Source organism: Myxocyprinus asiaticus, chromosome 1 (genome assembly GCF_019703515.2).
Source record: "Myxocyprinus asiaticus isolate MX2 ecotype Aquarium Trade chromosome 1, UBuf_Myxa_2, whole genome shotgun sequence".
Classification (NCBI taxonomy): domain Eukaryota; kingdom Metazoa; phylum Chordata; class Actinopteri; order Cypriniformes; family Catostomidae; genus Myxocyprinus; species Myxocyprinus asiaticus.
In genome coordinates, this window is record NC_059344.1 from 36,374,539 (window position 1) to 36,401,062 (window position 26,524).

The 26,524-nt window shown below is 38.2% G+C and overlaps 1 protein-coding gene and 1 long non-coding RNA gene across 2 annotated transcripts in view; one reads left to right on the forward strand and one right to left on the reverse strand.

Moving 5' to 3' along the window:
- The window catches only part of LOC127444138 (terminal nucleotidyltransferase 4B-like), a 27,477-nt gene continuing 953 nt past the window's right edge, over window positions 1-26,524 (reverse strand). The window contains exons 2-12 of the mRNA XM_051703353.1: window positions 6,316-6,439; window positions 4,256-4,302; window positions 3,531-3,651; window positions 3,318-3,425; window positions 2,987-3,115; window positions 2,147-2,360; window positions 1,919-2,045; window positions 1,443-1,528; window positions 1,083-1,273; window positions 825-974; window positions 1-693 (exon numbers count right to left, since the gene is read on the reverse strand). Coding sequence (XP_051559313.1) covers window positions 553-693; window positions 825-974; window positions 1,083-1,273; window positions 1,443-1,528; window positions 1,919-2,045; window positions 2,147-2,360; window positions 2,987-3,115; window positions 3,318-3,425; window positions 3,531-3,651; window positions 4,256-4,302; window positions 6,316-6,439 — 1,438 coding nt within the window. The 3' untranslated portion in view covers window positions 1-552. The remainder of the gene's footprint in view (window positions 694-824; window positions 975-1,082; window positions 1,274-1,442; window positions 1,529-1,918; window positions 2,046-2,146; window positions 2,361-2,986; window positions 3,116-3,317; window positions 3,426-3,530; window positions 3,652-4,255; window positions 4,303-6,315; window positions 6,440-26,524) is intronic.
- The window catches only part of LOC127444246 (uncharacterized), a 3,568-nt gene continuing 2,941 nt past the window's right edge, over window positions 25,898-26,524 (forward strand). Inside the window, exon 1 of the long non-coding RNA XR_007897790.1 lies at window positions 25,898-26,449. This is a non-coding gene — a long non-coding RNA (uncharacterized LOC127444246). The remainder of the gene's footprint in view (window positions 26,450-26,524) is intronic.

A 26,524-nucleotide genomic window follows, 5' to 3' on the forward strand; every position in this document is an offset into this window, starting at 1 on the left:
TTTTGCTTTAGTTTGTTTTTTTCTTGTACAAATATGTGTATAATCCGTTCATGACAAAAAAGAACCACTCTTCAAAAACAAAACATGCATAATTTCTGTAGTAATAATTACATTTTCATGTTTTTAGACACTTTAAAATCTTTGCACTTTCAATATAACTTTTTTTTTTTTTTTTTTTTAAATCATTCGAGTCATCTGTAATGTCAGTTTTCCTCAGTGAGGCATCAGTCCAGGGCTTCAGCTATTGCTCAAGTTAAATACTCTCTCCTACATTCTCTGGTCCTCTACATCACCAGGGGGAGCCCTTTAGCAGAGAAGTGCAGCTCCCCCTTTGGGCAGTGAGCAGAAGCTGTGCAGAAGCCAGTGGAGTACAGGCCTAACTCTGCCACATGTGGACTACACCCCATTTGAATTTTTTTTCTTTTCCTTTTTCAGCTACAAAGTCACACGCATCCCTTGATCAGCAGGACAGGAGAGATAAATGATGCCAGCAACACCCTTCTGTAGTCAGAGATGGTAAGAGCAGGTGCGAGTCTGCAAGAACATCTTCCCCTATCTACACAGGTCCTCCTGCGCTACCTCACACTGAGGTTTCCTCTTTACATGGGCTTTGTGATGAGGCTTGCTGTTTTGCTGGATCTTGTTGGGGCTGTTCTGTGGCCCTTGAGCACTTTTTTTTGCACGCTGTCGGTTCTAGGTAAAACAGGTAAAACACACATAACATTAAATTCTCTTTAGGATATTTAAGTCTGCAATTAAACTTATACCGAAACAATACAACTCTGTCATAAATGGAATAATAGCAATTTCCAACTGGTTCATACCTTACTGCCCTTAGTAGTGGGGGTGGGCACTGTCAGCGAATGATTCTGTGATCTGTGATTGGACAGATTCCTCTCAGTATTCTCACTGTTAGAGCTGGAGCCCCACTCAGCCATCGCTTTCACCGTCTTATGGGGTGTTCCATCAGAGTCCTACAGAAAGTCAATCACGACACATGACATGTCTCAGAGTCAGTCCAAGAAGCTTCTGGTTCAAATTGACAATAGGTGTGTCTGCATGACAATGGATGGACCACTCACTGCGTCACTTGAACTGGAAGCCATTGAAGATTGGGAAGATGATGGTGATGAAGGAGAAGATGGGGGAGGAGAGGAGGAGTTAGATGACACTTTGCTCCGGGGAACTGGAGGAAGCATCGCAACCTCTTCTGAAAGGTTATTATTACACTCATCAAGTTCCTTAGGCTCAAATGACGTCAGTGTGACATTTCCTATACAGGTAAAATGGGACATTCAGCTTCAGATACACCAGAGAACTTTAAGAGAACTAGAAACAATTAAGAATGTATCCCTTATCAACTCATTTAACCTCTAAGTGAAAGATTTAAAATAAGCTCAGGAAACAGTTATTCTCATATCATTAGTTGAAGACAGGCTCACTATTGCTCTGCTGACCCCAGTGTTCATTGATCCAGTCACGGTACTCTGCTACTTCCTGAGTGACACGGATTATTCTACCCAGAATGCTGCGAAAGAAATCGAAACAAATTAATTTTTTAAGAAAACTTCAGTGGTGCTTGCCTGTGCAACACTTGCCGAATGTGTGGTTTCTAAACGTTTTTGGGTGTATTAGCACACTGTTGTGTAGTTGCTAGATGGTTGCTTACTGGCTCAAATCTAAAGAGCCCATCCCTGGGTCTCCATGATATTCTGATAGCTTAGAGAATAATAGCAAACTTCTCCTTAACAATCCACACAAAGTCATTCATGTCCACAGCATAAAAAAACTTAACTATTGTTACGCAAAGTTTAATTAGGGTTAGTGGTTTTCTCAAATATGAGTAGGATACAATGGAATTTAACTTATACATACACTCTCCCAACAAGTCTATATATCTGACGTGTATCTTTCTCACCTCTCTGACTTGTTGTTAGGGTAATACTTGGCAATTGGGGACACAGCGTGACTTAAGACAATGTAAGCGTAATCAAAAGCCTCTTTCACCCGCATCGCCCCATATGAACTTCGCCCGACATCGTTGCCTGTGGCACACAGACACACACAAACAGACAGTGTTGGTATGCATCAAACTCAGCAGACTTTCTCTGCCATTTAATGAACATAAATATCTATGTGTGTGTACCTGGCTGCAAAGGATCCTCAATGTAAAGCATAGAGGGTCTGTACCCATCCAGCATGCCTTTCTGCACTTCATCTTTGGCCACATATGAGCCACCGTCTTTGATCCTAATCCCCGTCTTCAGGTAGTTAAAATGCCGACCGTACAGCTCAAAAAACTCAATCAGCAGCACACCCAGGTTTGGGTTATGACTACACACATCCTCTCGGTAGTGCATCTAGAAAATAAAGTTATTACAAATGTACTGAGACCCAAGAGTCTTTAAATAATAATTATGAAACAGCTGATTGCCTGATCTGTGGAGGCATAAATAAACCTCATCTGTCAAGATCTTTGCCATTTAATGAAAATGACAACGAGGCTGTGAGGGATAGACTTACCATGTCTTCAGTGGGTTGTACTGCAGTTTAAAGTGTTTTTGGATCATTCTGTAGACAAAACATTGATAAAATATCTGTCCAAGAACATTCAGTATACAAAGAACTCCAGACAACATGAGTTGTGGAAAATCAGATGTGATCTAGGAGCTTTATGCAGCTTTATACCATTTGTGCCACTGAAGAGACTGTAAGTCTATCCCTCTCAGCCTCATTGTCATTCTCATTAAAAAATCAAGGATGGTGCTAGTGTGAATAAGGTCTATTGTTGATAACAGAAAAGCAAGATTTATAAGATCTGTTGATCACAAACAAAAGTATTACATCCTCCTTTTCCCATAGTGTTGAGGATGTATTTCAATTCATTTATAGGTGCAATAAGTATATATGTGTTTGCAACAGCATGTATGTTAGTATTTATTAAGATGCTTGTGAGTGTGTGTTCATGTGAGTGAATGTGTGTTACCTGTAAAAAGCTGACAGCCATGAGGAATAAACTGTATGATCCAATTCCTCCGGTGAAAACTTCATTCAGCTCTCTCTGCAGTAAAAACTGTTTCAAAACCAGCACCAGGTATGGTAACACGGGGTATTGCTGAAACACACAGACACACAAGTTCAAACAAGTCACAACATGGTCTGTGTAATGGGATGCCATGGCCCTGGTCAATATTTAATGCATTTGATTCACATGACTGTTTCTAAAATCTGAAGAGCTTCATTCAAAATCAGCATTTCTGTTTCACTCTACACTGAAAAACCTCTCAATATTTAACATACTATAACCCCACACTCACCTGTTTGAATTCTCTGATAAGTTTTGCAGCTTTCACACCACTTTCTACATTGAAGCTGATGTCCACTTTGACCTCTGTGTGGGAGTCTGTCAGTTTAATAATAGGGACCTACGCACACACACAAACAATATTAATAAAGAAAATGAGGTGTCTGACAATAAAAAAAAAAAAAAACCCTAAGCATGCCCACCGCTAACACATTAAAGACCGCACCGTTGCTTTGTCCAGGACTTTGACAGTGTTCACATCTGCGACTTTTCTCTTGAGTAGTGCCTCTTCCAGAGTCCAGAGAGGCAAAGTCTCCCAGTTACCAAAAACCACCAAGTCTATATCACTGGAATAAAGAGGAAGAAAGACATATTTCAACATTAAGCAAACACACAAATAACTGATTTAATTGATAAAAGAAAAATTCATACATTTTTACAGAGCTCTATCTGTTAGAAATACTTCTTATGCAGTTAACTTTATAATAGAGCTGTGTAAATGAAACTAACGAGTCTGTGTTGATGTTTTTGCGACAAATTAAGAATTGTAAAAAAAATTTTTTTATTTTTTTTTTTAAAAACATCAGCTTTGAGTATGTTACAACAGAGTTGTATCAGCTCAGCCGTTTCAGAGACTAACACAAGTGTACACAGACAGATTTATTCCACTAAGCCATGGTTCAGTAATCTAGGTGGTGTACAAATGCTGCATGTCATGCGCAAGTGACGTGTAACAGGCTCTTATATGTAAAAAAAAATAAAAAATAAAAATGCAAACTCTGGATCGCAGGATAAGCGGAGCTAAAATTACATGTCTTAATCCTCAACACACACTCATATATACAGACAAAGGAACAAAAGTACTCTTATACACACACACCTACAACTACGTTTTAAAATATTCAAGACATAATTTAGATGTTGCTTTGCAAAAATTCATCAAATCATTACCTTGTAGGTAAATACAAGCCTGTGCTGAAGCTGCCAAACACTTGAACCTGTCAACAAAAAGAAAAGGTTAGATACAAACTCCCCCAACAGCAATCCACCTGTGAAACCAACCCATTCAGATTTAAAACATTAAAAAGTTCTATAAAATGCAAAGCAGACACAAATGTTCCCGTGAGACATTACGTTTTTTTTTTTTTATCTGTCTGAGTGCACATGAATATAACTACTTGCAAACATACTACGATTGGATCTGGTGAGAATGATGACCTCCTATAACAAAGACACCCAATACATCTACAGCTATGAAAACCAAACCAATAGGAAAGCATTTAATTGCAAGCATGCAAATGATGAGTAACAGCTAAACCTATTCCAAAATGTCCTTTAATGAGATTCTGGAACAGCCTTTTCTGGTAAGAGGGCTGTAAAATAATGTGAATTATTTTTTAAATGCATGTTTGATCTGGTCTCCACAGCCATTCGTTCATCCTTTCATTCTATTTATCTGCGTGTTCATTGATCATTTATCTTATCCTTTACATCAGAGCACTCGTGTGGCTTTGAAGATTTCTGCACTCAAAATACTCATTCATGTCACAAGCCTTTAGAAAGACTGCTGGCAAAATTTCTGGCCGGTTGTGGCTAATGTCCTCCATATTTATTTAAGGGATCAAATGAGAGGCTTGATGATTGTAGACAAATGTGAAAGAAAGTGTTGCCTTGGTGATATGTGCAAGAAATAGCTGAAAAAACTAAACTCATACACTTGGACTTGAAGGAATATTCTGAATTAAATACGTTAAGCCCAACAGATAACTTCAAATCGCCTCACAATTTGTACACACAAACCAAAAAACGTGATGACAATTACACTTCTATTACAGACAGAATGGAACTACGTGACAACATACCCCATACTGCCCCATACACTTCTAAAGCAAGTAGTTTTATGTCAATTCATTTTCTTTTTTACTGACTGAGGGGTTATTATTTTCATTGGTAATCAACAGCACGTCACAGATGCTTTCCATGGAGGCAGAGTTGTATTTAACCCTGAATATTCCTTCAAGTATAGAGTGGATCGGCAGTTTATCTGCTAAATTAATAAATTAATGATTGTGCGCATGTTTATTGCATCAGAATCAAATATGCCTATAATTTAAGTCAAAACACAATGTATAGATGAAAATAAAAATGTTGAACAAGTACACATATTCAATCAGTGTTTCACAGGGGCTTAATGATGTACACGTGTGTGTGTGTGGTTCAGAAATAGCAGGTAAAGCCTCTTCTTGCACTGTTAAATACTCAATCTTCTTACAAAGACACGCACTATTCACATGAAGTTCCTCTACGTTATACTGAGAGGGTGATTGAGATCCACTGATCTTTAGCATGTTACTGTACACTGGTTTCAGCTATGAGGTGGAATTCTCTTTTTAAGAGTTAGAAACATTGTCTGACAATCCTGAACTCAATAGGTCTCATATCCTCACTGTTCATTGCACATTTCATTTTAAACCATGAAAGCTCCAATTGGCTAAATTAAAATGATTAGCCACAAAAATAAATAAATAAATAAATAAATACATTTACATAGCTGGACTGAACAATGCAATTTTTACGGTCTTACAAAAACATTGAAATGTGTTATGAAATCGATAAAAAAATGTCCTTTTTGATATGCCGGTGAATCAGTCGAGGACTAAAGAGAGACCACAATAATGCATTGCTGGTTGGACCCAGTCACAACTTGAGATTAGAAAGTCCCTCAAGGCACTATATTTAGACCTATGCTCTTTCATCTGTACGTGCATGGCACTGGCATAACTATTGAGAGAACAAATCCACTCATGATCTATTATACAGGTAAGCTGGGAATCTGAAAATTGTATCAATCATGGGCACACACCATCATTTGTGTCTCATTGTCCAAATAACCAAGAATATGAATATCATACAAACTTCATGTAATCAATTAGAGATGGGAATCCTGAGCATTCATTAAAATGGACAGCCAGGTAAACTAAACAATCTGTGTGTATGTGAGTATGTCTAACCTCAGCATTGGGCCACAGGTCAATGATGACTCTCTGGATTCTGGCCACCACCTCCAGCCTCATGCGCTCCTCCTCTGGACGAGGAGAAATGTACTCATAAAAGTTCTTTATCTCCTCATGCAACCTGGAAAGAGAGGGAGAAATTAATGGAACAGAATCTCTAAGTTGCAAAAGTTATGCTATTTTTTAGGTGACCTGAACTGAAGTGAGTGTAAACACTAAGGCGCCCTTTATACCTGGCATTAACATGCGTTTTCTGTGATCCAATCGGATCATGCATGACCACATTAAATGACAGGTGTAAATGCACCCAAGACGCAATGTGATCGGATCGTGATCTGATCACTGAAACCACATTTGGAGGTGGTCAGGAACGGATTCTGTTACAAAATATCAATACATTCATTAAGGTGACCCGAAATTTAGCTTTGGCGGCCGTCAAAAAATTTTCAATGAAGGAAAAACCCTGACTGTTAAAGTGTTACAAAGCATTTGAATTATCCATCAATGTTTTTAAAATTTGCTAAAAGACAGAGAATTTTCAGTTACCACAGACTCTGATGTAATATGTACAGTTGAAGTCAGTTTACATACACTTAGGTTGAAGTCATTAAAACTCATTTTTTAACCACTCTACAGATTTCATATTAGCAAACTATAGTTTTGGCAAGTCGTTTAGGACATCTACTTTGTGCATGACACGAGTAATTTTTCCAACAATTGTTTACTAACAGATTTTTCACTTTTAATTGACTATCACAATTCCAGTGGGTCAGAAGTTTACATACACTAAGTTAACTGTGCCTTTAAGCAGCTTGGAAAAATCCAGAAAATGATGTCAAGCCTTTAGGCAATTAGCTTCTTGGAGGTGTACCTGTGGATGTATTTTAAGGCCTACCTTCAAACTCAGTGCCTCTTTCCTTGACATCATGGAAAAATCAAAAGAAGCCAAGACCTCCACAAGTCTGGTTCATCCTTAAAAAATCCATAAAAAAATCAGACTACAGTTTGCAAGTGCACATGGGGACAAAGATCTTACTTTTTGGAGAAATTTTCTCTGGTCTGATGAGACAAAAATTGAACTTTTTAACCATAATGACCATCGTTATGTTTGGAGGAAAAAGGGTGAGGCTTGCAAGCCGAAGAACACCATCCCAACCATGAAGCATGGGAGTGGCAGCATCATGTTGTGGGGGTGCTTTGCTGCAGGAGGGACTGGTGCACTTCACAAAATAGATGGCATCATGAGGAAGGAAACTTGTGTGGATATATTGAAGCAACAACTCAAGACACCAGCCATGAAGTTAAAGCTCGGTCACAAATGGGTCTTCCAAATGGACAATGACCCCAAGCATACCTCCAAAGTTGAGGCAAAATGGCTTAAGGACAACAAAGTCAAGGTATTTGAGTGGTCATCACAAAGACCTGACCTCAATCCGAAAATTTGTGGGGAGAACTGAAAAAGCATGTGCGAGCAAGGAGGCCTACAAACCTGACTCAGTTACACCAGTTCTGTCTGGAGGAATAGGCCAAAATTCCAGCAACTTATTGTGAGAAGCTTGTGGAAGGCTACCCAAAACCTTTGACCCAAGTTAAACAATTTAAAGGCAATGCTACCAAATACTAACAAAGTGTATGTAAACTTCTGATTCACAGGGAATGTTTTCTATGATTAAATGTCAGGAATTGTGAAAAACTGAGTTTAAATGTATTTAGCTAAGGTGTATGTATACTTCTGACTTCAACTGTAAGTAGTGTTTTCCATTTTGCGTGGGTAATTTTGATCGGATCTCTATCCGATCACAGTGGAAACGATTTGACTGCAAGGTGTTAATGCAATCAAGCTAAAGAATATCCAGATACTATCCGGATATGAAATGCCTGTTAATCCAAGGTGTAAATGGGGCCTAAGAGAAGGGAAACTAGCCTACATGATGCCACGAAGACATGACACAGCCACAAGTATCCACACAAAGTCTCATGGTTTTACTAGTTTAAATGCAACTGTGCTGCCATCAAATATCGGTTTATGTAATTCAGGGTGGGTGACACCCAAGTTGCACTTCAATAAACATTTGGAGGCTGATTACACCAGGTAAAAATGCAACATTCAAATTAACCCAATTCAGGAATCTAAGCGCATTCCAACCTACATGCAACATTCAACCAATTGCAGCGATGCTTGTGATACATCTACAGAAACACTATACATAAATGCTACTGCTTAGAGAAGCAGAATTCATTCACTGAAATAATCTTTCTTCAGAATGGAAGATCAGTATGTTCAGTAGATTTTTACTCCATTGGTGTTTTTTAAAAAAAAAAAAAAAAATTATAAATACTCTGGCAACTGCTATCAACTCTCTTTCTCTGTTTTGCCACTTCTAGTGCCCCATCACATTGAGTCACCTGGTGCCAAACCACACATGATTACAAAACTGGCCTCCGTCCTGCCTCATGCACACATAGCTGCTGCAGGTGGCTTCACTGCATCATTCAGTGCATGTTCTGAGTGTGCCTGAAAAAGCATGACTGCGTGGTATGGGAATCACATGAAGTATGGTGAAAGAAGAGAGATAAACAAGACAGAAGAGAGATAGAGAGTGACTTTCTTCCTACACATGCACTCATTATATGAAGTTAACATGTAGTATCTTTCAACATTCAACTGTATGTATGGCTAGTCAAAAGAACTAAAGTTATTCCTCATGAGGTTGAACACAGAATCTGTGTAACCACTACAATCACACCTACACTAAGTGAATCTTCTGGTTTGGTTATTGTTACATTTGCTAACTGCTAGAGTGGCCCATCAAAGTATACTGTTCTTTCCCAATCCTGTCCCTCCTCCACATTTGACTTAAAGCAAGTGTTGGCTGGCTGCATTTTTATTTTGTTCTGCTTTAAATTGTGCAGAATAAGGTGTTTAAATGACCTTTTCCACACAGAATCTATTAAGCTTCTCACTCTTCAAAAGAAAAACAATTGCCAGGAATCATTAAAAAACTGTCCCAATGTCCCATGTACCCAATAAAACAACTTATACTAGTGCTGATACAGATGACCTAAACTGACATTCACTTACTTGAATAAGTACTTTATGGTGCCAATTATGGAATTGTGCTGTGTTCTTATCTGAGAGGAAACTGTGAATGGAAACACACACTCTTTCTATGTCAAGTGAAGTCTTAGAACCTCCGGTCACCCAAATTGCACAAACAAATGAGTCATGCAAAGCTTTGAACATACACAAAACAAAGACAAACACAGTCACACACACACTCAGGTCTCTTGGGGTCTGATCGGTGTCTAAGTGTATTTGTCTGACTGTGCTGAGAACACAGCATGAGAAAGTAGTGCCCTGGGTATGATCTCATATACTTACACACACTCTGCAGAGGCAGTCTAACAGCATTAATCAGAGCTGTCCACCACTGCAACATCAATACACTGCTCACGACTACACAGACACAGGCATGTGGGTGTGCGTGTTTTTGCCACAGGGTGGGGTGAGGGCCATTTGGGTTACCAAGACAAAAAGCATCATACGTAACACACATAATATAGCCTAGACATTTTTACACTGTTCAAGCATGGCACAGAAATTTCTTCCCCCCAGAATGATAATATTATCATAAATTTGGCTTTTCTGTATTATAACTATGGTTTTATTAAAAATATCATGGTTAGAATATGGTAACTCTGGTAAAATCATGGTAAATTTTGTGGTTAAGGTTTTACTACAAATATTAAAGCTGAACTATGGTTGCTGTAGAATCAGAATGAGCTTTATTGCCAAGTGTGCTCACGTACACAAGGAATTTATTTTGGTGATAGGAGAAACAAGCAAGCGCACACAGAACATTACAGTGAGACACAGAATATAAAACAAGGTAAGAGTATAAGAGTAAAAAAATAGGACATAACACAGAATGGCGAATGTACATGTGCAAGTGGTAATATATGTGCAAGGTAGGGGTATGTACAGTTATTGAATTAAATATGAGTGAATTTACATACGTACATTACATATTAGGGATAGGCACGAATGATCGATCATGAAAACGATGATCGACAGTAATCACGCATGATGTGACTTTTCACTTAATTCGAAATCCAGTGTAAATTACCTGACAACTAAACACAAACATGTCAAAGAGGGAGCTTATTTATCATTTTGAGATTGATTACATTGTGACTGAGGGGTACATAGATTATCAGAGACTTCTCATGGAAAACAAACTGATACGACGCTGCAATGCTATCTTTACAATAATCAAAACAAAGAGTGTGCAATTAACCGTGTTTTGAACACCTGTCTCTGCAAAACATTTGCTAAACACGCTTTATTATCATTTAATGTAAGAACTTTGACTCGTTAATGGATATTATTTAATAAAAGTGAATGATTGTCACTGATTAAACCTCCCTGCCCTGCATGACGTAACACACCTGCATCTCGACGAAATGAATGAAGATTTCCGCTCGAGTTTCCAAGTTAGATGTCCAATATAAAGTGTCATTCCGTTGCACTTTCTTCAGTTGAATGGAACACTTCATGAATCACAGCAACAACAATGCAGAGCATCGCGGCTTTCCTCACAAGAGCAAACATTTGGGGACACACACACACACTTACACACCAGGCGCGTGTGGCAGTGTACAGAAGGCGAGTGTTTCAAACAGCTAGACAGAGCGCAGTTAAATGGAACACAATGCAGCACCTTCAAAAATGAACTTCAATTTAACACGCATATTAAAAACGCAGTGGTTATGGCATCTCCTGTTATTTGAAAATAGACGGTTCAGACAATCACAAAAAAAAAACTGGTGCGCACTTACTAATATTACTATGTGAATGAAGAACAGACAAACATGCGTTGTGCACATTCAGAGTTGGACAGCGAATCTTCACATAATGACAAAATATAATGCATTATATTTTGATTATGCAATCTTTTGTACATTTTGTAACATACTATTTTATAACAGCCTATAATAATGAATAGACGATACACTGGAACAACAAGACGCAATGCAGCAGCCACAGACGTTTGTCAGACATGTTATTATATATTCAGTTATGAACATGTAATTGCCCCTTGAGTACTCGACGAGTACTCGAGTAATTAGTCCGAGTACTCGCGTAGACAAAATGCCCATCCTTTTTACATATTTATACATTATTGCACTATGGGAGTCCTTACAAGGCAGTTTAATTGTTCATGTGGAAAATGGCCTGAGGGTAAAAACTGTTCTTGTGCCTGGTTGTCCTGGCATAGTAAAACCATGGTTAATTTTCGTAAGGGATGGATAAAGCTATTGCAAGTGAATGCAAAATTTCAGAAAATCTTATGGGTTCCATAGACATTTAGGCCTGTAGTTCCAAATCAGGTTTATGCCCTGCAATGTTAAAAGTCTGCATGAATTTGTGTATGTTTACAAAGTGTTTACATTGTTTCATCAAACTAGGCTATCTAAAAGTATGCATTATACTTCTGAGAAACAAAAAAAGAAACCGAAAGAGAGAAAAATAGAAGAAAACAGATATTAGGAAAGATGGTTTAAGTGGCCACTTGATCTCACCATTTGTACTTTAGAAACACTGTCACAAGTAAGAAAAACAGAAAGGAGTGAGCAGAAGCAGCCAAACCAAGCCTGATCAAAATAAAAGCAAGAATCTGTGGCCAATCAATCTTAAGAGTGCTCATTCCCACTAGATTTCATTAACTCCCAGCAGGCCTGTTTTACAGTTCCAGAAGCATATTTGACCTTAGTGATGTCCAGCCTGGCTGTGGGAAACAGGTTATATACACAGAGTCTGAGTTTCGTTTCACAGAATAAGCTGTTCAGATCAGTTTCAATTCTCCAGAGCAGCCGGCTGTGTCCTCCAATCACACCAGCAACGTGCAGTTTACTCCCGCTGCCAACCAATCAGCGAGCAGACTCTGTCACTAGGAAACCCTTCACTGTGAGGCATGTAACACAAAACAATTTTCACTGCTGCCATGGGTTGCCTGACTCATAGTACACTTAACACACTTAAATGTTGAGATCACAATCTTCCTGATTTACTCATAGGTGGGAATACTGTACAATGTGCCCTTTGTTGTCTTTGTTTCCAATTTGTCCTTAGCGATTTAACAAATACTGAATGGAGCTAATTGAACATTCAGATACTTCACCATGACAAAGTAACACCCATATAGTACTGCGCTCCCAATGTGCGCACTTGTGAGTGCAATTGAATCTTGGTGACAAAGTAATAAGCCTGTTGTCAGTCATGTAGTTGATAATTTAATCTCTATTTTGGTCATTTAGCCTAATAGCTGAAGTTACAGCTGTTGTTATTATTAGTCTTTACACTCTGGATGTCATCTACTGTTAACCTGACCAAAATAACCAATTAGCCGAGACCCAAAACACACAAAAAAGCAAACCCTATCAATTGTATTCTTTCATATTCCAATACCGTCAGAATACCATTTCAAGAGGGTGCTACATCCACTAACCCCACGTCCCCACCTAGATGATATATCCAAGATCATGCTGCAAGACAAGCATTGTACTTTCGGACTATACTGGTCAACCAATAAAACCATCTTGATAAAATGAAACAGCTAGATGATTTACCCTCTGAAACATTTCTTGTAAAAGGTGTGTTTGCAGACTTTGAGACATAATTACAATCCAATAATAGATCCTAACTATATTTTAAATAAACAAATCTAAACCAACAAGACAGTTTTGTTTTTGAGGTACACAGAAATTGACCATGTTTGGCTTGAGAGTTAAATGGGGATACATACCTCTGTGAAACATACAGATGGTCAACAGGTTCCAAACATTGCTTCGTTGTTGAATTTTTGGGTACAATATGCATCTATTAGATGCACCCAGCTACGAAAGTTCAAAAGACACACACCTGACTTTGAGCAAACCCAGAAAAGTCCTTGGTACATGGAATGCTGCTAGGTAAAAACAAATAGTTCCATTTCATGTTGCTAGGCACAGCATGACCTGCTGTTAGTCAATGTGAAGTCAGTCTGCAGCAAGCAAACTGAAGCCTTTAATGCAGCATCAATGCTCACCAAAGCATGACAAACCAACTAACAAACTAACCTCTTAAACAACTTTTGTTTATTTGTGTTCAATTAGAGATGTTAATTTTCAGACAATTTCATTATCGATTGTCCTGGAAATTAAAGATCAATTAATCGTTAATGTTAATACTAGGGATGCACCAATACCACTTTTTCTCTTCCGATCCGATTCCGATATCTGAAATCTCAGTATCTGCCGATACGATCCGATACCAGTGTTGTTTTTTTGCATCAGTTTACAATATCTTTAAATTATTTTGTGGAACTAATTGGGAGTACTCTTTAATATGTAAAGAAACACAAACCTCTAACTACACATTATTTCTATATAAATCTATAGCTTATTAAGAAACACTTTATTATTAACTAGTATACTGGATAATGTAGCAGCAAAATTAATAGTAATTCAAGTCTTCAAGACTTCAGTAGAAAACAAGGCTTTTTTTGTTTTGTTTGTTTTTTTTTTTGCAAAAAACATTCAACTTGTATCTGGACTTTAAAGGATTCAGATCTCTTTTTTTGTTCAGTTGAGTTGTCAGACATCAGTCCAGTTTTCATTCACAGTTATTTTTTGGAACCCATTAAACTTAAATATTGTTATAATTTGTAAACAAATACTAATACTAATACTACTACTACTACTACTACTACTACTAATAATAATAATAATTATTATTATTATTATTATTATTATTGACTTTTAGAATTTTAAATACAACAGTAATATATTTAAATCGTGCACCTTTAACTTTAAAACCCTTGGGCTTTTATTTTGACATTCTGAACTCTCCAGTACGTCCTGTATGTGTCTGTTTGTAGGAAAGTTCACAGTAGTTTAATTTGCTTCTTATTCAAATTCTGGTAATATGCACCTCTGGTGCTGTTTTAAATGCATATTATAAGTGAACCGAACTATTGAGCATCTACATCTGAGATGCTGTTCTTGAGTAGCGCTCAAATGTTGCGCAACGCGTGAAGGCTAAAAATAGCTGCGAGATTGTGTCAGAGCAGCGCCATTCAATAACGTGCTGGAGCTGCACGTGCATTTTATATATTTACTTATTAAACACAGTCTTTTGTGATTCACAGAGCTACCGCACATCTTCAAGTGGCTTTGAATAAAATGCACGAGTCAGATGAACTGCTTTAATGGTGTTTTTATGATTCTTTTGTGTCATTTTTGGAGCTTGACAGGAATGAACATGACTAACAGTATCGGATTTGGATCGCACTCGTCGGACCGATACCTGATCCGTCTAAAAACGTCAGTATCGATTGGTGCATCCCTAGTTAATACCAGAAAACGCAGAGGAGAACTACAAATAATATGTACATGTAGCCTACTGTTTAAATATAATTTTAATAAGTACACTTAAGAAATTGAGGTTTGGGCTTACATTAGTTAGATTTTCACCTTAAAATATTCTTAGTACAGTGTATTTTAAGACATTTAGGTTATGTTTAATAGGAATTTGTTAATTGTTTAATTACTGTAAGTGAATTACTGTTAATAATAACAACATATATGCAAGATAGATATTTGAGTTCAATAAAACTTTGTTGTGGATCATGGGAAAATTTCAGACCTTCCGACATTGGACTATTTTGATTTGAAATCAAGTCAAATCATAAAACACAGTACAACCATACCGCTTCTCAGGTGATAATGAGATGTCAGCTGAATGTACCTTCGTTCTTTTCCAGCAATCACTGACGTAATTGTAGGTTGAGATGAAACAAGGAGACCGGCAGATCAATAGTGCTTGTTGTCCTTTAACACACTATAACACTGTATGCAGAAAACATAATGTTCATTTATAAAGAAATGCTCCAACACAGATTACATTGAGCCCGCATCATCTGTGTGAACACGCAGCATGCAAGTGGCAGTGCACCCACTAGCGGCAGATGACTGTATAGACTGTCTTATCAACGTTTGCTGGCATGATTACTGAATAGCGGTGGGTGATATACCGGTGGACATGACAAAAAGGTAGAAATTTGGCAGCCGGTATATATTTTGGATTATTGTTTGTATCACGGTTACGCAAAATCGCCACCATGTGCAAGAAATGTGCACCTCATTCTATTCACATAACACATACGTGGTACACATTCTGTCTGAGAAGTGGAGGAGGAAGGTGGAACGGCTTTATGTGAGACTGAGAGAATTAAAAAAACAGGGTTCTTCAGCTACTGACAATTTTTGGTAGCCGCCCAAGCTAAGTTTTGGGCCGCTGTAGTGAATTCAATTCAATTAATCTCGCATTCTGAATATGCTTCTCATCAGACACATACAGCTGTATTTCACATGATTTTCACGTACGCTGTCTCTGAAGCATAAAAGTGAATGCAAGTCCAGCAGGCTTCCAGATTGGGCTCCACAGACACTTGCGCTACTCAACACAGTTTCTCTCTATCGCGGCACAAACTTCAAAACATGCATGGCGCATTTGAATTCAACTGAGATTTGAGGTTTTTTTTAACTTAAAGCACTATGGAGTAAATCAAACATCTCAAACAGTGAGAGAGCCTGACATTCTAACCAACACTGACAAGGAAAGCAGTTAAAACAATGTGTCATGCGCCAACAATTGTGTCATCTGTCATGCAGATTTTTTAAACTACTCATCATCACCCTTAATAAAATTCAGTTTGAATGATGTTAGATATTAGAAAACAAACCAGCTTTGCTTTCAGATATTCAAATATTCTCTACAGAGATGACTTAAACCATTAAGAGCCTAATGAAGTGTTTCATAATATTAATACGAGCCAACAACATCAGACTGAAATGTGACATTTTGCATTGTGATAATGTATTTTTTTACTCCGACTATGTTTGTCAAGTTTCAAATAAAGAGAAAATTCTATAAGTAGGAGTTTTCATTTATAAAGTAATTAATTAAATGAATAGATTAAAAAAAAAAAAAAAAAAATAGGTATCACAATGTTTTTTTTTTGTTTGTTTTTTTTAAATGTAACTATCACGATATACACTATATTGCCAAAAGTATTCGGTCATCTGCCTTTAGACACATATGAACTTAAGTGACATCCCATTCTTAATCCATAGGGTTTAATATGATGTCGCCCCACCCTTTGCAGCTATAACAGCTTCAACTCTTCTGTGAAGGCTTTCCACAAGGTTTAGGAGTGTGTTTATGGGAATTTTTGACCATTCTTCCAGAAGCGCATTTGTGAGGTCAGACACTGATGTTGGACGAGAAGGCCTGGCTCGCAGTCTTCGCTCTAATTCATCCCAAAGGTGCTCTATCGGGTTGAGGTCAGGACTCTGTGCAGGCCAGTCAAGTTCTTCCACACCAAACTCGCTCATCCATGTCTTTATGGACCTTGCTTTGTGCACTGGTGCGCAGTCCTGTTGGAACAGGAAGGGGCCATCCCCAAACTTTTCCCACAAAGTTGGGAGCATGGAATTGTCCAAAATCTCTTGGTATGCTGAAGCATTCAGAGTTCCTTTCACTGGAACTAAGGGGCCAAGCCCAGCTCCTGAAAAACAACCCCACACCATAATCCCCTCTCCACCAAACTTCACAGTTGGCACAATGCAGTCAGACAAGTACCGTTCTCCTGGCAACCGCCAAACCCAGACTCGTCCATCAGATTGCCAGATGTAGAAGCGTGATTTGTCACTCCAGAGAACGCGTCTCCACTGCTCTAGAGTCCAGTGGCGTCTTGCTTTACACCACTGCATCCGACGCTTTGCATTGCACTTGGTGATGTATGGCTTGGATGCAGCTGCTCGGCCATGGAAACCCATTCCATGAAGCTCTCTACGCACTGTTCTTGAGCTAATCTGAAGGCCACATGAACTTTGGAGGTCTGTAGCGATTGACTCTGCAGAAAGTTGCCGACCTCTGCGCACTATGCGCCTCAGCATCCGCTGACCCCGCTCTGTCATTTTACGTGGCCTACCACTTCGTGGCTGAGTTGCTGTCATTCCCAATCGCTTCCACTTTGTTATAATACCACTGACAGTTGACTGTGGAATATTTAGTAGCGAGGAAATTTCACGACTGGACTTGTTGCACAGGTGGCATCCTGTCACAGTACCACGCTGGAATTCACTGAGCTCCTGAGAGCGGCCCATTCTTTCACAAATGTTTGTAGAAGCAGTCTGCATGCCTAGGTGCTTCATTTTATACACCTGTGGCCATGGAAGTGATTGGAACACCTGAATTCAATTATTTGGATGGGTGAGCGAATACTTTTGGCCATATAGTGTATATCGTTATATAAAATTAGTGATATCGTGATATAAGATTTTGGTCATATCGCCCATCCCATTACTGAACACATTTGTTCTGGCATTAATTAATCAGACAATATCACTATATTAATGAAATATTAACAACAATTAATTGATTATAGATTAATCATTAACATCCCTATGCTCAATATGCACTAAAGGTTCAGTTCATCTCACTTTTTAAATTAAAGGAATAATCTGGGTTCAATACAAGTTAAATTCAGTCTACAGAATTTGTGGCATAATGTTGATTACCACAAAAATAATTTCAACATCCAAAATTTTCTTTAAAAAAAAAAAAAAGAAAAATCAAGGTTGGCTACTGCAAAAAAGGCCACAATGTTCAATGAAATTAGCCTCTTATTTCTAAATAAGTTTAATTTCTAAATTTCTAAATAAATTAGTTTCTCCTTTCAGTCACAAAAGTCTATGACTATGATATTCAGTTTTAGCCAATAAGGTTTAAACTGGATCATTAGCACAGAAGCAAAGAACTTTCCAGAATAAATATTATCTATAACATTCCTGAGGCATGGTGCCTACAAATAGAAGTCAGCCTAACATCTTTCTTATCAGGGACAGTTGCATGTGTGTGGATATGCTATCTGGACAACTTCAGTCCCATTTATCTGTTTCATTTGTGTTCCATTTCAACAGCCCTTGCCAAACAGTTTGCCAGGTGGAAGATTTGCCAGAACATTTTATCTTTATGAGGGGAGCTTTCTAAGATAATAAGTGTTCTTTGATGTGATTCACATTTACACGTTATTCTGTTTCAAATTGTGGCAAGCTTTAGCGTAATTTGTTTATGGAGACTTTATAAACTATCTGGTGTGCACAAATGTCTATTCTTTGTTCTTTCCTTGGCATGCTGTTCATTCTCTATTAAGTAGGCTGTAGCAGATCAGCACTTTGATCTGGCAATATTAAGATGAATGAGAGAAAGTAATGAATAAGTCAACCATTTCTTGACTTTAAAATTTCAGAATGCAGATTCAAATGTCGCTTCCATTAGTCTAAGAACAGGCAAAAGTAATGTGAGCAACACACAATCTGATGGCGCTAGTGCACAACAACACAAATGTTCATCTTGAAGAACCCATGCCACCCAGGGAAGTGCCCCAATGATGACTTACTAAGTGAGGGTGTCTGGCACAGTAAAGGCCCAGGTATACTTCGTTTTTGCGTGTTCCAGATCGCCTTGCGCCTGGTCGACCACGTTACCTTTGTGAGTATACTCTTCTAACCTCAAGCGAATACGAATGCGTTTGACGCATGCCCACTACAACTTCTTTGTGATACTGTTTTAGTAGTCTATGGCCGGCACATGCACCAATGATGCACACAGACGATGACTGCATCCGCGAGTCAAGAAATATCTGGGCGGCGCACGGTCAGGCTGCGTGGAATGGATTATGACTAAATTTATGTCACGCATACTGTGCGCGAAGCAATCAGCAACGTGGACGCACCAAGTAAACTGTGGCCTTAACACCTCTGGCTCACAGCAAACTCTCACACCCCAAAATACTGCTGCTAGCAAGAGGTTCATGACAGAAAAACACATACTCAGAGACATATTCCTCGTGTAGAATCTTAGAGCCTCAGGGAAGCCCCATGTGCTGGCACTGACTGCAGGTTTGATAATACATCTAGCCCCGCCAACCAACTAGCTAAGTCCCCCTCATGTTTCATGGTAAAGGGTTACTTAATGTCAGTGATTGATGAAAACAGGCTTGAACTCTATTGCACAAGACAGAGCTGGAATGTAAAATGCAGTAGCTAGAGGGAACCTTAAATGTATACTTTCACACACAGTGTCTAAAAACAGTTTTTGAAACCAAACACTGCATACAGTGATAATCTTTATAATTCCATGGTCGTGAAGTTTGTACACCTTCTGTTCCGTAATGTTTCCAAATACGAATACATAAATAACTGTCTTCAAGTGGGGACCCGTGCACTGAAACCACCTTTAAAGAAAATCAAAATACCCAACATAAAATATTCAACGCCAGAACAAGTGAGCGTGGAGAGAGGCTTTCCCCTGTCTTCTCTCACTGCAGCATAGCTGTCAGGCAGATGAAAGAGTCAGAACTCACTCTGAGACAGCCCATTGGTTACAACCAATGACATCACACAGTCAGGGATTGTGTATCAGGTGCAAGAGGGGTGCATTTGTTTTGGGTAGAACGGGGCTCAACACACAGAGAATATAAATTGTGAAAATTCTCTCCACACACTCAGACACTCCCATAAAACAATCTGTCCCTCTTCTCTTGCCTCCTAACAGAACAGCTAACAACATGATTATTATAGTATTTCAAGTGGGAAATTAGCCTTTAACCAAGACACACACACACAAATGGAATATACACCGATCAGCCACAACATTAAAACCACCTGTCTAATACTGTGTAGGTTCCCCTCGTGCCGCCAAAACAGCACCAACCCACATCTCAGAACAGCCTTCTGAGATGATATTCTTCTCACCACAATTGTACAGACAGTTATCTGAGTTACCGTAGACTTTGTCAGTTCGAACCAGTCTTGCCATTGCCCGTCTGCACCAACAATGATGCCACGGTCCACATTTTTTCCCCATTCTGATGGTTGATGTGAACAATAACTGAAGCTCCATACCTATATCTGAATGATTTTATGCACTGCACTGCTGCCACACGATTGGCTGATTAGATATTCGCATGGATGATTGTTATAGCCAGATGGGCTGGTTTAAGTATTTCTGTAACTTCTGATCTCCTGGGATTTTCACACACAACAGTCTCTCGAATGTACTCTGAATGGTGCCAAAAACAAAAAAAAATATCCAGTGAGGGGCAGTTCTGTGGACGGAAATGCCTTGTTGATGAGAGAGGTCAACAGAGAATGGCCAGACTGGTTAGAACTGACAAAGTCTAAAGTAACTCAGATAACCACTCTGTACAATTGTGGTGAGAAGAATAGCATCTCAGAATGTTATTCTGAGATGCGGGTTGGTGCTGTTTTGGCGGCACGAGGGGGACCTACACAATATTAGACAGGTGGTTTTAATGTTTTGGCTGATTGGTGTATGATGTAGGTTGGAAATATTATGTGTTGTAGGAAGAAAGCACACAACTGAATACATTTCATTCCATGTTTGCTGACAAGTCTAAAACCAACAATAAATGATCCCCTGCAGAACAAGATAAAAAAATTTAAGGCATCTGAGACATGCTCTCTGAATACAAAGCTGTTGTGTGTGCTGATCTGTATGCAAACCTGCATATATATTCACACATCTATAAGATGGAGCTGAGGAACTCATTCATAAGAGGAGCTGAAAACCATGGTCAAGTGAGAAGGTCTGTAAGGTGAGGACTACAGTATTAGAGTAATCACAAAGGAATGCTCTTATGCAAACACTCTGCTAACATTACTATAAATGAGGATAAGGCTTGCCTGAAGTGTACTTTGCTCTGGGCTTCACAAGCTGCTACACATCACAGAAGTAGGGCCATCTGCACTTACAAAAACTTACTAAACCACCACCCCACCCACTACACCTAATTCTAACATCACGCCACAACAGAATCCAGATTAGCACTACGTCCATTCCACACACATTGTTTCAACTGGTACCACATACAGTTTAACAATAGACCATTTAGAGCAATAGACCTGATACACTGGAGGATGATCATATGGACATCTCCTTCAATAAATAACATTTAACGCCTTTGGTCAGAGATAAGTCTACAGTTAAAAACAAAGCTATTTTATTCTTTACAAACCAAAATTTGGAGTGCAGTCTGAAAAAGCAACAGTAAGCTAATAGGGCTTAATATGAGCCACAAAAATGGGTTATCATTAGCAATCACATTGATGTCCATAAAAACCTGGAAAAAGTGTATGTCAGCATGACTTGTGATCTTTGAATACTCAAGAGTAACCTGAGTGTGAATTGCATGGTGTAGATTACTGACTAACTGAATGACTAGGAGGTATTATTAATTGGAGAGGCACCAATAGTTCAGCAACCATGTGACGTGCATAATGCACAATATTTCACACAGCACAGGAGATTTTCATCTGGGAAAAGTCTCATTGAATTATGTAATGCAGGCAACAATGGATTCACTCAATGTGTAACATAGTACATAATGGCCAATAACGCAAGAGCATCATGTAGGTTAGCCATTTTGAATTACACTATTCATTAGATTTTATGAAGCAAAAATCTGTTACAGTGAGGCACTAACAATTTGAACTAGGGGAGCGCGGGGCACAAACTAATGCAGGGCTAGTTGTAACACACGTGGTTTAAACGTTTCCACACACACTGGTAAGACGAAACTTCATTTGTTTACTTTGTGCCATATCAACACTGTGTAGATAAATAAAATTGAGGAAGAAGAAGAAAAAAAAAAACTGGAAGATATAGGCAAAAGTTCATTTTAAAGTAGCAAAAGTATAAATTCACATGAAAGTACATTTTCATATCTGTTTTTACTGTTTATTTAAAATGAGTCAAACTTGGTATCATTTTAATCTCCAATCTTTTAGCTAGCATCGTACAGTCTTTTAATTCTCAGATAGCCAGCAGAAGTGACCAGCCAGGTTTAAATCCCAGTGCTCCAATTACAAAAACTATATGCAATTCAATGCAGTCAGATATCTAATTTACATAATTACCCTTAATGCGCGTATGTGTGTGCGGGAGCGTGTGTGTGTTTTGTTATCAATCCATGCATTATTTCGGTCAGTGCTGTGGCTTTGCTGTGTATTTATTGTCAAATGTCAAAATTATTGCTATATATGACAAAGTTAATAAATGGCTTTTATTGACATGAAAATGAAGTTTATCTTCTAGACTTTTTAATTAGATCAGATACAGCTGTTAGAGGGGGGTTTTAAGATGTTATATGGTCTTGTTACAACACGCCACTCACCTGTTACAATGTGCCCCGCCAATGGGGCAGTTATAACATCACTTTCTTTTTTCGAGGTAGATTGCGAAAAAAGTATAGGCTGCATTCATGAAACAAGACGACATATGTGTAATAGTCACGTGTGAAATTAATGTGAAAAAAGAAAATTACATGGAACCCCAAGTACATTTACACAAACTTAAGACAACCAAAAAGTGTTAGTTTGTGCTCCGCTCTCCCACACTCAATGTTTCAAAAGTATAGCCACAAGACGTAAAACATGTGTTAACATTATTTTAGTGTGATAAAATCACTTACTAAACTTTTCTGTGTAAAATTATAGCCAATTTTACAACTTTGTTACCATGACAACAGAACACTGCAAACTCTAAAACGGCTATAAAAAATACGATTTAGGGCATTTTCACACCTGGCTCGTTTGTTTCGGAACCTGGCGCATTTTCTCCCTTGGTTCGGTTCGTTTAGGCATATATGAACATGACAATCGCACTCGGATCCGCATCAAAACAATCTGAAACGAACTCTGGAGCGGTTTGCTTGTGGCGAGAATACAAACCGACCCAACGGACCAACGAACCAAACAATATCCCTATAAAAACCATGAACTGAGGGATCTTTGGAGAAGACATCTGTAGATCAGCACTTCTGGGTCATTCATCATCAAAATGTGGATATAGCCTTTTGGCAACTATATTAGATATAATAGCATGTTTAAAATTGGAGCTGTTTTATAATTCCTACGGTAATTTTAGTACGATTGTTTCTTTCTTTTGGATAGCGGCAGAACACAGGTAGGACGGTGTTAGCAACCTCTTGATAAATAAAAAAAAAATTTACGCAGCTTTACTCTGCTGTGTGTGTGTGTGTACATGTGTGTGTGTTTGTGTGTACGCAGAGGTGGGCAGTAACGCGCTACATTTACTCCGCTATATTTACTTGTGTAACTTTTTGATTTTTTTTTTCACTTTTATATACTTGTTTACTTTTACATAAACACATTTTATCAAATAAAGAGTACATTTTTAAAATGTATCTGTATGTTTTGTCTCTCTGTATGTTATGTTAATCAAGTAATGATTTGTCAAAAAGTAATTTACTACATTCAGCATGAAATAAAACATTGCAGGAGTGAAGGAAGCAGTAAACCCCCAGCTTGTACGTCTTCCCCGTGGTGGACTGTGGGCAATACACTCGAAATTACAGTGCATTGTGGGTAATAATGAGTGAACAAAAGTAAGGAACGAGTGGCTCACTCAGAATTCAGACACACCTACAAAATGGCGGACACTCGAAACAGTGCACTATATAGTGGATAGGGGGCGGTTTCAGACACAGCAAGTGATCCACGACTGGGGTTGGTGCCCTACACACTAGGCTGCGTTTATGCATTTAGAGCGCGGTGGTACTGCTGTACAGAACTAATGATCTAAATACTTACAACACTGAAAACTGTAACTACACTGAAATAAGAATCCACACAGGACTTTAAAAGAAGGCATTAATAAAGCATGATCTTACTTTGGTTTATATTTCAGCATTATATATAATGTCCTTGTGGGACATTTTCACCGTAATAATTACTAGAAATGTTTCCAAACCTCTCTTCTTATTGACAAATTCATCCAGATCTGACAAGAGCCCTTAAAAGGATAGTTCACCCAAAAATTTAAATTCTCATCATTTGCTCACCCTCATGCCACCCCAGATGTGTATGACTTTCTTTCATCTGCTGAACTCAAATGAAGATTTTTAGAATTTCTCAGCTCTTTTGGTCCATACAATGCAAGTGAATGGGTGGCAACATTTTAAAGCTAAACAAAATCACGTAAGTCAGCATAAAAGTAATCCATAAGACTCCAGTGATTAAATCAGTATCTTCAGAAGCGATGTGATAGTTGTGGATGAGAAACAGAGAAACTGATCACCTTCACATTCTTCTTCTTGTGTTTTTGGTGATTCACATACTTCTCTGCATATCGTCCCCTGTTGTCTAGCAAAAAATGACAAATATTGATCTGTTTCTCACCCACACCTATCATATCACTTCAGAAGATATGGATTTAAACTACTGGAGTCTTATGGATTACTTTTATGATTCCTTTATATGCTTTTTGGAGCATCAACATTTTGGCCTATAGAGCTAAAATATTCTTTTAAAAATCTTAATTTGTGTTCTGCAGAAGGAAGTCATACACATCTGGGATGGCATGAGGGTGTGCAAATGATGAAAGAATCATCTCTTTAAAGTGATAGCTCAACCATAATTGAATATTCTGTCATCATTTCTCTACCCTCATGTTGTTCCAAACCCATTTAACCTCCTGTATTCTATGGAACACAAAATATGTTAGACAGAATGTTAGGGAATGACAGTCTCAGTCACCATTCACTTTCAAAATATGGAGGAAAAAAAAATAAAAAAAAATAAATCACCCAGGCAAACATTCTGTCTAATATCTCCTTGTGTTGCATGGAACAAAGTAAGTCATACAGATTTGGAACAACATGATGGTGAATGATGACAAAATTTCCATTAATAATAATAATTCTGTAATACATGTTAAATGTATATTACGTAATGGAATATAGGGGAGTTAACGTCTATTATGTCATTTGTGAAAGTAACGAGTTACTCACTACTTGAGTACTCTTTTAATTGGATACTTTCTTACTCTTACTCAAGTAATTATTTATGTTAGTACTTTTACTTCTACTTGAGTAATTCTTTTTTTGTACTTTTACTTGAGTACAGTTTTTGGCTACTCTACCCACCTCTGTGTGTGTGTGTGTGTGTGTGTGTGTGTGTGTGTGTGTGTGCGCGCGCGCGAGAGAGAGAGAGTTCTGTGAGAACAGGCACATTTCAATGGAGAAATAATGCAAAAACAAATAATGACGGATAAAAATAACCATGATGGAAACTTTACAACTCATTTCCATCCGAAAGAGGAATCATTTGTATTTGGAGCACAACCTCTAACTGGCAACGCTAGAAAATTATCAATTTTTACAAGCATATAATTTTAACCAGTATACATCAATGGATACTGTTGAGTTAAATACTGGAACAGCGAACAAACATAGTGACCAATAAGGGGACAGCGTGCTCACATGTGACTTTTATTGACATAGTTTTGGTCCGTTTTGAAATGTTGCCATGTGAAAGCGAACCGAACCAAGAAGAAAATGCAACATTGTAACAATTTAGTCCCCGTTTCTGAACAAAGCAAACGGTCTTCAGGTCTGAAAATGCCCTTAAACAACTTTACAGCTCCAATAATACACACGTTGTAGCAGGAGAATTAATCTAAATGCTTTTATAAAAGCTCAAGCTTCACAATTCTGCATTTAAACACTCAAAAAATTGGCCCCATTCACTTCCATTGTAAGTGCCTCAATGTAACCCATAATTTTTGCTTTTTTTAAAAAAAGGAGGGATGAGTCGAAATTATTTTTGTGGTAATCAACATTATGCCACAAATGCTGTTGATTGAGCTTGTATTAAACCCAGAATATTCTTTTAATAACTGTAGTGCCTATGGTATTTTGATGTAAGGGTTTTGTGTTGTCTCGTCAAATTGAGTGACACTTGAGGGGTTTATGACACATTAAGCAGCAGTGAAACCTAGCAGGACTTTCAGAGAGTTTCAGATTGTTTGTGCTACTGGTGGTTTTTTGGATTCAGCTAGAGAAACGTCACTGGAGCAGATGGCAAGCCAGCGCAGGTCATTTAAATGGAAGGATTGCGAGGATACAGTAGACACGCCAAATATGGTGAAGAAACGCATCGGATGTCAAACCTGGTAAACTTGCGAGTTCATGACAGTTATGTAAGTGAATCTTTGGTTACATAGCCTTCGTATTCAGCTCATTAAATGTTTAAGAGTAAATACTATTTCGATGAG